Consider the following 14,268-nt stretch of genomic DNA (forward strand, 5'->3'; position numbering starts at 1 on the left):
GACAAATCTGAAGATGGATACCACTCCGATGGCGACTATGGAGAGCACGACTACAGGAATGACATTAACGATGAGAAAGAAAGCAAAACCATCATGTTACGTGGCCTTCCCATCACGGTTACAGAGAACGATGTAAGTAGCCAGAAAGGGGCTTTGCTTGTCTTGCACCTTTGGGGAGCCTGCGGCTTTGTGGCGACAGGTCTCTGTGGTACTCGCTGCTGCCATTTTGTGGAAAGCTGCATCATGGTTGCCCTCTCTCCAACGGCTTGGTTGAACTGCCATTTTGAATGCTAAAAGGATTTTAAATTGTCACTGTTAAGTAACAGAGGTCATTTGAATGTTAACCAGTTTCTTTAAAACAAAGAAATCTGTGAATAGTTTTTTTTAATGTGCGTTTGGATGCTTTCCCTAAGAATGGAATTTTAAACTGCTTGCTCTGTTGGTTTGGGGGATTGAGGCAGAAAGGGGGTGTTTACTTGAATTTTTCCGTGTCTTTATTGAGGCCTGAGGCCCTGGCTGGTGGGGTTATGCCGTACTCCTCAGAAGTAAGGCCCTACACAGAGCTGCTTTGTGCGGCTGTGGAAGTCATAAAATGGCTGCTGCAGAGCTGACGCAAGTAGATGAGCTTTGTACGTGGTTATCTAATGTTTTTAATAGAAAGTTGTTGAAGATGATCAGCTTTGAGGTTTTGGTTTGTGGGTTTTGTGTGGTTGTGTGGGTGGGTTTTTTTTGTTTGTTTGTTTTCATACTGGATTATTTGGTTAGCAAGAGATAAGCCCACAACTGTTATTTGAGGGGTGAGGGGGAGTGCTATAAAAGCTGAGCTGTTCCAGTTTGTTTTCAGGCAGGCTCCACCTCTGCCTCCGAGATCTTTGTGCGTTGATTGTTAACACAGAAAATCCTTTCGCACCATTTCTGCAGTGGGATTGTTTTCTGATTATTCGCTAGCCTCCTAATACTGAGTATTGTTTTTAATCAGCATGTGCTCGTCTGATATTTTTCTAAGTGCTTGGTAAAGTGCAGGCTTTTGTATTCAAATGAGATGCCTTGGTCAGACATTACAGAGAACATTGCAAACCAGCTTTTATTTCTGAGGCATTAATGTTGTAGCTCTACAGTTGCACAAATAACTAGCATAATTTATGACAAAGTTAAATTCTGGACTGATTTTTAGAGTGTAGATGATGCATCTGCTAGTTGGTTTCTTAACATTTCTTTGACACTTCTGATTGTGTGCATCTTTTATTTTTTGCCCCACTTTTTTAATGGAAAAAAGTTACCTGCAACTCAAGATACCTGTTCTAGTCAGCATGTAAACAAGCAGCTTTAGATCAGTTTTGAGCCTGCCAAGCAGCCCTGTCATATGTAATGAAGTTTGAATTGTATAAGAGCTGCTGAAAAACCTACCTTGGTCTCCTGTTCTGACATTAAAAAATTCATTAGGGTGTTTGTTTTTACTACGTGCCTTTCCATGTATTATGTAGCCTATGCCACAACTTAAGCAGCTTTCTTATGACTGAAGAACTGATTTCTCTAGCTTTTTCTTGGATAAGTTCTTCACAAACCTGCTTTATCTCCTGAAAAAACAGATGGGGAGCTGTTAGAGAATGAAAACTGTAGCATGAGGCTTAAGGACACACATTGTGGAGCCTCATGGTTTTCTTTGTAGGGAGCTGGGGTATTTAGATACGCAGAGAGAGAGATGTTGGCAGTGTGCATTATAAAAACTTCTGACCAAGCACAGTATTTGCCAAGTCTTCCACAGGTAATTGTGGAACACAGGATCATAGGAATTCAGATTCTGGGTGATCCTGTGGCCTGAGTGAAGGTGACAATTGTTTTAGTGTAGCAGAGGACTAGGTGGGTTCTGTGGTGCTCATCAGTCTCTTGTTAAGTTCTACATAAAGGTTTTCTTTTTCTCTGAGATAACATTGAGAATGTTTATTACCTCTGCATCTGTGACTGTCCTGTCTGCCGAGATGTGAAAGTTTAACTGTCTGATTAAAATTTCACAGATTCGTGAGCTTATTGAGTCCTTTGAAGGTCCTCAGCCTGCAGACGTGAGGCTGATGAAAAGAAAGACAGGTGAGAGCTCTTAATCCAGTTTTTGACATCACCTTCCTCTTCCCCAGCCCAAAAGAGTATCCAGAATTGTCCCCAAACTGCAAGCACATGCAATATAAAATCTAAAAGGTTTGCCATGGCTAAGGAATGTGGCTTTTTGGAAGACTTTTAGATAGCTGGTCAACGTGTTAAAAGAAGTCTGTCTACAGGGGTTTTTGTTAACAGGTATTGGTAAGTAATACTAGTATAAACCCTTTTAATAGTATGTAGTCTGTTGCATGGTTACCTTTAAACATGGATTCAAATCGAGTGAAATGTAGCCAGATAAGAGAGCTTGGTTCCTTGCCATGGCAAAATAACGAGCAGATCCCAGCAGTTGACGTCGCATTTGTAAAGCTGCTTTGTCATGAAGTAATGAAGCAGTTGGAGAGAGATTCACCTGTTTTAAAGGAACTGACTAACACAAGTATCCCGTCTATATCTGAATGCTGTCTCTAGGTGTAAGCCGTGGTTTCGCCTTCGTGGAGTTTTATCACTTTCAAGATGCTACCAGCTGGATGGAAGCCAATCAGGTTGCTTCACTCACCAAGTCTAGATATTCCTGAAAATGGAACAAGTCTGTACAGTTTAAAAAAAAAAAAAAAAAAAAAAGGAAAAAAATAAGGGTGGAAGGAGTGGTTTGTTCCATAACAGTGATTTAAAAGAATAAAAGCTTTGTATATATTAAAATTTATGACAGTAGGACAAAAATGTTAGGTAAGATTAGGAGAGAAAATTGCCTGTTTTGAGCACTCCCTGGTAAAATGTGCCATTGTTTTAAGTTACTTGGGTTTGATTTGATTGGCTTGTAAAGGTTTAGCAAGTAGTCCTTATAAAATCCTGACTTATTTCCACTTGATTTGTCCTTCTCTGTTGCCAGAGGAGACACAAGATCTCCGCTTTACATTAGCGTTAACCTTGAAGAAGTGTCAGTTTGCTGCCTCAGTGTATTCCCCCAGTTAAAGAGGATGAACTGGCTCTTCCAGAGGCAAAGCATGTTTGTTCCAACTAAATTGGGTAGAGAATGAGTTCTTGCATGTCATGCTGTGTATTTTGGCTTTTTTGAAGCATGACTTGATAAGGAGCCAAAATAAGGTAACAGTCCTTTAATGTCCTTTCCAGTGAGATCTTCCTGTTGCACAGGAAACGGTTTCACTAGCTTTTGCTCCTTTTTGAATATTCATAATCTGTTTTAACAGCAGAACTTAAAAATACTCTCAAAGTGACCAAAGTGTATCAAGCCCTGTGGTTTTTTACAGCTAGTATTTGTTGTGGAGGTCCCTGGGCAGCGTGAGGAGTGCTCTTCCTCTCTGTGGTGGTATGCATAAGGAAATGGCACCATCATAGGGATCGTAGGTGGTTGGTTTAGGTGGAATTTGCCATGTGGCTTATGCTGGAGTAGGGTTTCACATGCCCCATACCATGGGCAGTTTCCCCAGCCAGAGAGCAGCTTTTAGATTCTGTTTTCTTGACTTGCTGCTCATCAGGTTTGGTGGATGCAGTGGAAGGATTCATATAAAGAAATTAACACTGAGCATATTTTCATAAGTGAGATAATTTTAATATATACAGAGCTGTACTGATGCATAATTTATTGAAATATACTCAAATTCACTCCGGTAACCAGCCACCCTAGTAGTAGGGAAAACTTAGCCTGTCCCCAGCAGCCCGGTTGCTGACTGTTAGATGAAAGAACGATGCATTGCAGCTATGCCAGCAGCTTTGTTTCTATGTGTGCATATCCAGTGATTGCTGGGCCCTCCCACCCTCCCTCCTGCCGGTAGGAGAAATGGCTTTGCCCTCTCTAGTTGTGCAGAATATGAGAGCCTTGTTCATGCTACGTGCTAGATCCATGTCAGACCCCGTTACCAGAAAAGCCACTGGTCCTGACACTGCTGTGGTACTTCTGCAGTAAGCCAGCCTGCTATAAAAATAGTTCTGTTAAAATGTCTGGGGTTTGGCCTAACGCACACCTCCTCAGATGTACCACCACCCGTTGGACTGACATGTGTTAATGGCCACATTTTGAAAGGGCATTCTGCATAGCCACGCTTGGCAAAGCGTGAGGCCAAGAGTCAAGGCTTCTTAAATCTAAATTCTTAACTCCCCTAAAGTCTGAGTGAGTGGACGTGCCGAAAGCGTTATGAACTTTTCCTGGCCCTGGAGAAGTTTCACTTGCAGTCTAGTTACTCATTTTGGAGAGTTCCTGCCTGAATGAAGAACACAAACCTCTCGTGCAGGCTTCCAATTGAACTGATGCGTTAGTCAAAGGAAACCACTCTGAGTTACGTTTCAGTTGATGGCACTTGTAATCCAGCCTCCAAGAAGTCTGAGCAGGGTCCCTTTGGGAGGAATTACCGTATTTTTTAAAGGGACACTTGTGAAGAAAGTGCTTGGAAAAGTAATCCAAATGTGGTTGTTAACAGGTCTGGGGTATTTGGAGTAGGGGAAGAAGTGAAGCAGTCACCTAAGGACATGTTTAAAAAGTCGCTCAGTGCTATACCACAACTGAATAGAAATGTGGGGGCAAAGAGACTCCTAAAACTGTGTTAATCCTGAATGCAGCAGGTTAGGACTTTGTCTCCTTCGAGACACTTCCTGGTTCCATGTCAGCGTTTAGTGTTTGGCAGCTTTTTCAACACTCCCTGATTTTGTTTATCTTTGCTCCACATCCCATTCTCTTACTGCCCTCGTCCTCCTCTCTGCAGGATTGGATGGGAAGGGTGTAGGTGGCGGTGGTTGTCCTCCACATCCTCCCCATATGTTGTACATGTAATTCAGGAGCACTGATTCCTCCGAAGGGTGCTCTGCCATGGGAAAATGGACATGTGTGCCTCGTTACAGGAATAATTGAAATCACTTTTTTTTCAGAAAAAGCTGGTGATTCAAGGGAAGCAGATTGCGATGCACTACAGCAACCCCAGGCCCAAATTTGAGGACTGGCTTTGCAACAAGGTACAGTGTGTGGTTTTAGCAGGGCAAGTTTCTCTTGATGTTGATGCTCTCCGCCAGCTCAGGGGTTTGAACAGAGCAACACGCGATGCAGACCCGCTCGTGCTGCTGGTCTTGGACGTCACAGGAATAGTAGGACACATGAATGAAAAGATTTTGTAGCTGTGGTGGCAGAGTAGAGTGGCAGAGGTGTTGCCCCAGAAGCCACAAAGATTGGATAGTGAGGGGCTGTGTGCTCCTTGTTCTGCCCCCGTAAGCCGAGGTGAGGAGCGGGCTGTTCTGGCAGGCTTTAGCTACGCTTTCTGCCGATAAAGATAACTTGTTTTCCAGCCTGTGTTTCACTGTAACTCTGGTTTTAAAGGAGTTTTTATGCCTGAGACTGTAAGTCGAAGACCACACAGTTAAATAACAATATAATTGAGGAGGACAGGGGAAGAGGTTGCTGGGATGTTCTGGAAAGCAGCTGTGGTATGGACAAGGATGGCTTTGCAGTTCTCTATTGTTCTGTTGGATTTAGCTTTGTTGTGTTACTTTGTGTGAATGTCCAGTGTTTGTTACTGTACTGCAAATGCCAGCATTGTTACCAGTTACACCAGTTCTTACTAGTCTTCTCCTGTTTCTCCTAGTGCTGCCTTTACAACTTCAGAAGGAGGCTCAAATGCTTCCGCTGTGGAGCGGACAAATTTGGTACGTTGCATTGATCTCTTCTGGCTGCTTTTGATTTTTGTGGGGAACATATCTCCTGTGTAGCAGGCACGGTTCACTGGGCTGGCTTGTGAAATGCTGATTCTTGAGTGGATGAGCCATATTGTGACTAAAATTTATGTTCCTCTCCTTGTGAAGATTCAGAACAGGAAGTACCACCTGGAGCAGCAGAATCTGTTCAGTCTGTGGATTATTACTGTGATAGTAAGTTACCTTTGACTTACTGTATAATGGGAAATGTAAGCATGGGTGCTCAGATCGTTCCTGTACCTCAGGCTGCCCCGTGAAGAGCTTGTAGTACTCTGGAAAACTGTTACATGCCTAGCTAATGTCATACTTTTTCTCCTCAGCCATCATTCTCCGAAACATTGCTCCTCACACAGTAGTGGAGTCCATCATGACTGCCTTGTCTCCATATGCATCTCTGGCAGTCAATAACATTCGTCTAATCAAAGACAAGCAGACTCAGCAAAACAGAGGCTTTGCGTTTGTGCAGCTGTCTTCTGCCATGGTGAGTGCCTTGCTGATGTGCTGGAGAGAAACAGCTTGTTAGTGTGCTTCTGTAGCTGAAGCTTTTAGAGCCCTTGAGCTGTCTGAAGGGCTGCCCTAGTTCACCAAAGGTTAATTAGCAGTATGTCAAAGCTTTTCATCCTTAGCCGCAGTTTGGAAAGAAGGTGGTAGGATGTTGGGAGCACATTGGAGAGCTATTTTTACAGCAGAGTGCTGTTCTGGATTGAAGGCTGGTTTCGCACTCTGATCACAAAAATAATGGTCTGGGATTGTATTTTGATCACAAAAATTAAGGGCTGGGGCGTATAACATTGGAGAAGGTGCCCACGGAATTGGGCTGCTTCCACCCTGGGGAGGGGGATCTTGCTGCTCTCTGCAGCATCCAGTGGGAGGGTGTAGGGACAGCAGAGGCACATTGTCCTTGCAGGGATGGTAGGCAACAGCCATCAGTTGAAACATGGGAAGTTGTCATGAGGTACAAGGAAAACCTCTGAACTGTGAGGGAGGTCAGCTTCTGGTACAGGGTCCCTGAAAGCCAGTGGAACCTCTCTTCCTGCATGTACTAAACTCAGCAACACAATCTGTTGGGACCTGCTTTAGTCACAGTAGAACAGTTGGTTGGGTGAGAACAGGTGCCAGGTCTCAGTATTTGGTGGCCACCCTTTTAGGGTAATTTGGGGCAATTTTGGACAAACACCAGCTTTATAAAGCTGAAACTTTAGGAGAGGTCCAGGGAAACTTGCATTATTTGCACATGGGTTGTGATCAGTCTCATTTTGTGCTCTTCTGTGTGTGTATAGGATGAGAGGATGGAACTGTTATTACTGCTTTAGCTGCTTTCAGCAATTGTATGTGAAAAGCTGGAGCTTTAGGAACTTCTGAATCCTTCTCAGTAACCTGCTTTTTGTAATAATGAGTATTTCTTGTTGTAGGATGCTTCTCAACTGCTGCAGATTTTGCAAAGCCTTCAGCCACCATTAAAAATTGACGGCAAAACAATTGGTGTTGACTTTGCAAAGAGTGCCAGAAAGTGAGTTGTGAGAGCAGTTGTTATGGTTTTTGTCTCCTACCAACGTTTATGTTAGAGATTGGTTGTTACTGCCCAGGTTTTTATTAAAATCACTGTCACTCCAAATTTTTGCTTCCCTTAAGTGCATTGTGTTGCATGCATTCTGCTCTTCCCCAGGTGTGAGGAGAATGAAAGCAGCATTTCCCACCATCCCTGTTTCCATTGCTCGTGTACACAACATGCTTGTTTTCTTGGAGTCCTAATGATTTGTTACTGACTGTACAACAATGCACCTAAAGTTCCTTCACTTGCCAGGCAGTACTTGGGCTCATTCATTGTAATCAGAATGTTTTATAATGGCCAAGAAGTACACACGTGAGGGCAGGCTGTACTTCGTTGCACAAGGAGACTTCAGAAAAAAAGCAGTATTTACTCAAATACGTGATTTTTGTGGTTACAGGGACTTGCTTCTCCCAGACGGTAACAGAGTCAGCGCCTTCTCTGTGGCAAGTACAGCCATTGCTGCAGCTCAGTGGTCGTCCACTCAGGTATGATTTGAAGGCTGTTGCTCATAGTCCTGCTTTCTTGAAAATGAGAAGTGTGCGTCATTTTACTGCTGTCCACTTGCTTGGTTGAGCTGACCAAAGTTGCTGTGACGGATCTGTTCTGACAGGCTAGAGTGTAAGCAGCATTGAAATTCTTAACTGCAGTAACTTATTTGTCCCTGACAAAACTCCCCCTGCTCCAATTTCAGCCACAGGCTGGAGAAGGCAGCACCCTTGACTACAGCTACCTCCAGTCAGGACAGGATGGCTACACGCAGTATGCTCAGGTTAGTAGCGACGATTGTGCTGTAACCAGTAGGCTGTTGTAATTTGGGCATCTGCTTATCTTGTGTTGTCACTTTTTCCCTTCACAGTACTCCCAGGATTATCAGCAGTACTACCAAAATCAAGGAGGAGTGTTGGACACAGATGCAGCTACCATATCAGGTAGTGGTTCTGACATGGGGCGCATGCTCCTGTTTGTTGTGATAATTTTGCAGCAGTGGTATTTTACCTCAGACTTTATGTCAGTTCCTGGGTAAAGGGAGAGTTGGCTCATTTTGTTGTCCGGACGTCTGGGTGAGTACATGTTACCAGAGAACCGTAACAGATCGCTTGAAGTGGGGCCTCTAGTCCATGAGATGAGAGAGCAGGATCTGTTTCAGACTGTTGACAGAATCTTTGAGCTCTTGAGGGCTGCGTAAGCAGCTCTAGACAAATCCTCAGCGCTAGCAGCTGTTGGAGGCCAGGAATCCCTGACTTTGGGAACAGAGTATTTCCTCCTGAAAAGGAAACTTACCTGTTGTCTGGGTAGGAAATACCCACTGTGTATCTGTCTCCTTTAGAACATTTATTGCCTTCTTTGGCTGCTGGAGCTGGAATTAGGAGCTGAAACTGTAAACAAAAGTAATTTTAGCGCTAGGATGAAGTACTGCTCTACAAATGGGTTGGCTTATCCATCATTGCTCTCTGTTGGCAGGAGCTCCGGTCACTACCACCACAGCTGCAGTTGTGTCCCAAAGTCCCCAGTTATATAATCAGCAGACAAACTCACCTGATTCTCCGGTAATTACAGCACTAGTTACTCCTTGCTTCCAGCACCGGGGTTTGTGGGATATCTGGCTTAGCTGTGGGCTTTGCTCTTTAAGGCGGGTGGTACAGCAAAGCTGCTGAGTGTCCGCGGGTTAGTCACGGTGCTTGTGGTCACAAGTCATCTGCCATTTCTCTTTGTAATCATTTTGCTCGCTGTTGGAGGTGAGCACTAAGCGTACTGGTGAAGAACCAGCTCTTGGATGTGTGGTGTGGGCTGTTCATACCTTGGCTCGCTGTCCTTGTTTCCTTGCACCTCAGTGACAGATTTTTCTCATTGAGGTTCCTGGGTGGTTTTGGGTGTTTTTCAGACACAGTCAGCACCGCCTACAACCAGCACTCAGGCACAGACGGCTCCCCCGACTGGCGTAGTCCCTGGAACCAAGTATGGTAAGTGATGGGGCGTCGCTTCTGGGGACAGGTGCCTGTCTCTGTACAGCGAGAGAGAGACTTTGCTTTGGCTGAGGGCTCTGCCGCCGTGTGTCAGTGGTGAAGCTGTCCCTGGAGAGTGCATTCTGCACGGGTGGTTAAGAGCCCTTTACAGGCATGTCTGCTGTCGCGGCTGCGAATAATCTCAGAATTTTGCCTGAAATGTAGAAAGATACGTGTCTGAATTTGATTGGAACGACCGTGTCCCACACTTTAATTTTTTTACAGCTGTCCCTGATACTTCCACCTACCAATATGATGAATCTTCAGGATATTATTATGATCCTATAACAGGGCTCTACTATGATCCTAATTCCCAGGTAAACACAAGTTCTTCCCACCTGTCTTAACTGTTAAGGTCCATCAGGTCCTTATCACTCATCGTGCAAGTGAAATTAACTTTCTGAGGTACACAAAATGCCAAATGTAGCAGATAAGTCTGAGCAACGTGCCTACGGCTGGGACTTGACTTCTCTCTGGTATAGCCCTTCATTTTTTTTTCTCCTTTCCTTAATTTTTCTCAGTTTGGCCCATACAGGATTAGCACTTGGCACAGACACTGTAATTAAGCTATTTTGTTGCTGAGTTCCCAGCAGAGTGCCCCCAGCGCTGAGCTCTGGTGGGTCATCTCTTGGGCAAGGCAAAAGGTTCTCCATAGTGTTGCTGGGCAGAACACCTGTGTTTGGGGACAGAGGCTTCAGCCACTTCATGTCTGGTGACTCCTTAGTGGAGTCTGCAGAACTTGTTTGGACTCTGCAAAACACCTTCCTGTTTGATGCGGTAGCCTGAGCCAGACAGCTTGCTTGGGCTGTCCCTTGGATGCTTGGCATGTATGAGGTGTTTAACCACAACTCCCTGTTCTCTCTGGCAGTATTACTACAATGCCTTAACCCAGCAGTACCTTTACTGGGATGGCGAGAAGGAGACCTATATGCCTGCTGCAGAAGGGGTTGCCTACCAGCAAACTGCTACCACAACCACCACCAAAGAAGTGAAGGAGAAGAAAGAGAAGCCTAAGAGCAAAACAGCTCAACAGGTAAAAGATAAAATGGGGTCATAACTGGGCTAAAGCCTTCTGTGGAATGGGATAACAGTTGTCTTTTTTTTTTTTCATGACGGGAGATCCCAGGTTGTTCGGTGGGGAGCATGCCTGTGGTTTGCAGGCGTCGCGTAGGGCTGAGGAGAGGGGGAGTTGGTGAGGCTTCAGTGCAGAAATAAGCTCTGCACAGGAGGAACGCACATGGAATGGTGCCAGCGCCAGTGGGAGTATAGCTGAGCTGGCGCTCAGAGGGCCGGGTTGAGAAGGAGGGCTCGTACAGTAAGAAGGGCAAGCTGCGGTATCTTTGAACAACATATACAGGGAAACAGCTGTGCTACATCCAGTGCCCTGTGGTTTAAAAATAAAAGGTAGTGGGTTGACTTGTTCTGGAAACCATACGCAAGATTGAATGAGTGTCATGGGAGACTGATTGCTGGGAAAGGAGCTGTCTCAGCGAACCACTCTTTTTCAGATTGCAAAAGACATGGAGCGCTGGGCAAAGAGTCTGAACAAGCAGAAAGAGAACTTCAAGAACAGCTTCCAGCCCCTGAGCACCAGGGAGGAGGAGCGGAAAGAGTCAGCAGCTGCAGATGCAGGCTTTGCCCTCTTTGAGAAAAAGGTGACGGTGCTGGCAGCAGTGTGCAGTGGGGTGTGGTGGGGAGAGAGCTCGGAGCTCATGGCATTCTTGTCTCATCCAGGGAGCGCTCTCTGAAAGACAGCAGATCTTGCCAGAGGTGTTGAAAAATGGGGACGATGAAAATCCGCTAAAGGTGAGCATGAGGCGCTGCACAGAGGTATTACTAAAGGTCACTGGTAAAGCACATCAGAGCTCTGACAGATACTTGCTTTGCAACCTGAATTTCCATGGCATCACCTGTAAAAGGTTGTGGTCAGAGCGGTCCAGAAGTGCTGTAGGGCTGTTGGCTGAGATGCGCTGAGAAAAGCTGTGATTTCTTCTAGCATCAAGAATCTGGATGATGTTTTGAGGTTCCTAAAAACTCTTTACTGAAACGGTTGTTTGGCTAGTGGTAGCTGAGTCTTGCAGCCACAGTAGCACAGCGGTTCATTTGAGCTGCATCACATCCCTAGTAATGAGGAGAGTGATGCCTGTCCTGTGCAACAAACTCCTCGACAGTCTCACTGTTCCCTTCCTGGGCTCTGCTCTGAATTGTGGTGACACTGCTGTGCTCCCCTTAACACAGTCTTGCTTTTCCAGCGTGGCCTCGTGGCTGCCTACAGTGGCGATAGCGATAATGATGAAGACTTACTGGAAAGAATGGAGAATGAGGAAGAGAAGCTGACTGACTGGAAGAAGATGGCATGTCTGCTGTGTAGAAGGCAGTTCCCAAACAAAGACGCTCTCATTCGGCACCAGCAGCTGTCTGACTTGCATAAGGTACTTGCTTGCCATAGCTGTGTGCAAACCATAGCTGTGATGCATATTGCTGTTCAGAAAACTCTTCTTTTAAAGCAAAAAACAGTTGCAGGTGCATTGTTGCTGTCAGAAAACGTCTGCTTAGGTAGGAAGAGTTGTTGTGTATTTTGTGTTATTGTGAATTTCTTGTTTTAGCAAAACATGGATATCTACAGGAGATCAAAGCTTTCTGAGCAGGAGCTTGAAGCCTTGGAGCTGCGTGAGAGAGAGGTCAGTGTGCAGATGAGCAGATGAGTAGCTATGGAAAACTGCACAGGTGGTGGGTTGAGCTCTCCTTATCCTGGTGCACATCACTCGAGATAACCCTTGTAAGCCAACCCCTTCTTGGGTCAAGGTTCAGAGCTGTCCTGTTACATGGAGGAAAGTGTCCCCGATCCCACAGCTTCTGCTTAGCCAGGGAGCATCCTTCCACCTCCAGCACACTGCTGCCAGGCTGGGACCAGAAACCTTAGAGTGGCCGTCTGTGGCCAATCTAGCAGGTGTTTGGGTTAGGCTCTTTCTACCCCAGTGAAGGGTGTGATGTGCTCCAGCAGCCTGCGTTTGAGGTTCTCCCTTGGGCAGTGTTGGTTGAGACACGTTTTAGCAGGCTGCAGTGGACAGCTTTCTATAACAGCAGGCATTTGGCTTACTTCTGATAGCTTAAAGATGAGCAGAAGTGTCTTCAAATCAGTACTAAATCTGGTTCCCTTGTGCAGATGAAATACAGAGACAGAGCGGCTGAGAGGCGGGAGAAGTACGGCATCCCGGAGCCCCCGGAGCCGAAGCGCAAGAAGGTCTATGACGCTGGCACGGTGTACGTACCCGAAAGCGCCTCGGCCTCGGCTCCCAGCTCCCCCGCGCGCCGAGCAGTGCGCTTAACTTGTCTCTTTCCTACAGCAATTACGAGCAGCCGACCAAAGATGGCCTGGACAACAGTAATATAGGCAACAAGATGCTGCAGGCCATGGGCTGGCGGGAAGGCTCGGGCCTGGGGCGAAAGTGTCAGGGCATCACAGCACCCATTGAGGTAAGTACAGCCAAGGTTTGGTGTCCTTTTTTCTCACTGGAAGCGCTTGCAGCTGAAGATCCCTTGTGGAAGGAGCTGCCTTCTGCAGCAGAGCTGCCTCGGCCGTCGGCTCCGGTCGGACGCTGGAGCTGGGAGCGGGGCCGGTCGGGCTGCCTGCAGCAGAGCTGAAGTGCCTCTCTCTTCCCTCGCAGGCCCAGGTGCGGATGAGAGGAGCCGGCCTGGGAGCCAAGGGCAGCTCCTATGGCGTCTCCACGGCCGACTCGTACAAAGACGCGGTGCGGAAAGCCATGTTCGCTCGCTTCACGGAGATGGAGTAACCCCGCAGAGCGCTCCTTTAGCCCCAGCTGACTGTTAAACTGCAGCCTTGGTGGCCCGGCTGCATTTCGGTTATGGTTTAGAGTTGACCATTTCATTCCCTTGGACATTTTTCCACTCTTGGCATGTAACACTTCCAAGAGCAGATGGTTTGAGCTGCCCCAACCTCATGCTGGAGAGCTCCCGTGTAGACCAGAGGGGATGCTGGTCCGTGTACGGCCCTGTACATAGTGTAATGTATTGTGTGTTTGAAGTGTTGTCCCATGCGGCTCCTGCCCTGGGAGCAGGGGCAGGACCTGTTCGCTGTGGTTTCGCGCTGTCTCTGCTCTCCTCCTGTTGTATTGTCCATCTGGTTGTTTTTGGAGAACTTTCCTGTACATTTTGTATGATACATCTTTGTATAGACTTTTTGAAGACTTTGATTCTAGTTGCCAGTTTGGCTCATTTCCAAAAGAAATACATCCAGAAATTACCCTATTTCTGTTTCTCGGTGGGTGAATGAAGAATAAGTTGCTAATGCTACTTGTCCTTTCTTGTGGTTCTGCTTCTTCCTTGATGAGGCTTCATCCCTGAGTCTCTCCTTCATGCAGTGCTCTGATCACCTGCTTCCTTTCCTCCTGCCTTGTTCTGTGGTCTTCAATACAGCTGTCTGTTCCTTGGATCCCTTCCTGCCATAGCTGCGGGAGCAGGAGGACCAGCAGAAATGTCTTCTGCAGCTGGTGGGCAGTGAGCTGTAGGGGAGGGCGACCAGCCTGTGTGGCACCTTTGGGTGGGTGGTGGGTGAGCCAGGCACAGGTTTTCTGTGCCACACCTTGCCTTGCCAGTGTCCTCCCAGGGCGTGCTGCCATGAGCTGCTGGAGGCTGGGCAATGGCAAACCCCATCCTCTGCCAGAGGTCGAGTTCTTCATGTCCTCTTCCCACGAGTGAGGAGCAGAAACGGCCTCTCCAAACCTCTGGCTTAGAGTGGGTCGGGAGCCAGCAGGCATGCCTTGCTGTGGGTTGAGGGCAGCTCCCTGTGGCAGCCTGGCAGGGCTGGGATGGCCCCAAGTTGGCCGGGAGTCGCCCCGGCCTTGGCAGGGGCAGTGCAGGGCGGGCGGTGCCCGGGCAGTGCCAGCAGGGGGCAGGCGGGGG

The 14,268-nt window shown here is 46.9% G+C and overlaps 1 protein-coding gene across 1 annotated transcript; it reads left to right on the forward strand.

Annotated features, from left to right (window-relative positions):
• The first annotated feature begins 6 nt into the window (after window positions 1-6).
• Window positions 7-13,311, forward strand: RBM5 (RNA binding motif protein 5). Its single transcript, XM_008939455.1, has 22 exons — window positions 7-132; window positions 2,016-2,085; window positions 2,563-2,636; window positions 4,975-5,058; window positions 5,682-5,742; window positions 5,899-5,964; window positions 6,111-6,271; window positions 7,203-7,300; window positions 7,740-7,827; window positions 8,034-8,111; window positions 8,199-8,271; window positions 8,804-8,889; window positions 9,225-9,303; window positions 9,571-9,662; window positions 10,214-10,378; window positions 10,854-11,000; window positions 11,080-11,151; window positions 11,598-11,777; window positions 11,952-12,026; window positions 12,512-12,609; window positions 12,693-12,822; window positions 13,014-13,311. Exons 1-22 carry the CDS (start codon window positions 94-96, stop codon window positions 13,137-13,139), a joined length of 2,142 nt encoding a protein of 713 aa, XP_008937703.1. The 5' UTR covers window positions 7-93; the 3' UTR covers window positions 13,140-13,311.
• Window positions 13,312-14,268: the final 957 nt, after the last annotated feature.

The sequence above is a fragment of the Merops nubicus genome, unplaced genomic scaffold, assembly GCF_000691845.1.
Source record: "Merops nubicus isolate BGI_N331 unplaced genomic scaffold, ASM69184v1 scaffold47640, whole genome shotgun sequence".
Classification (NCBI taxonomy): domain Eukaryota; kingdom Metazoa; phylum Chordata; class Aves; order Coraciiformes; family Meropidae; genus Merops; species Merops nubicus.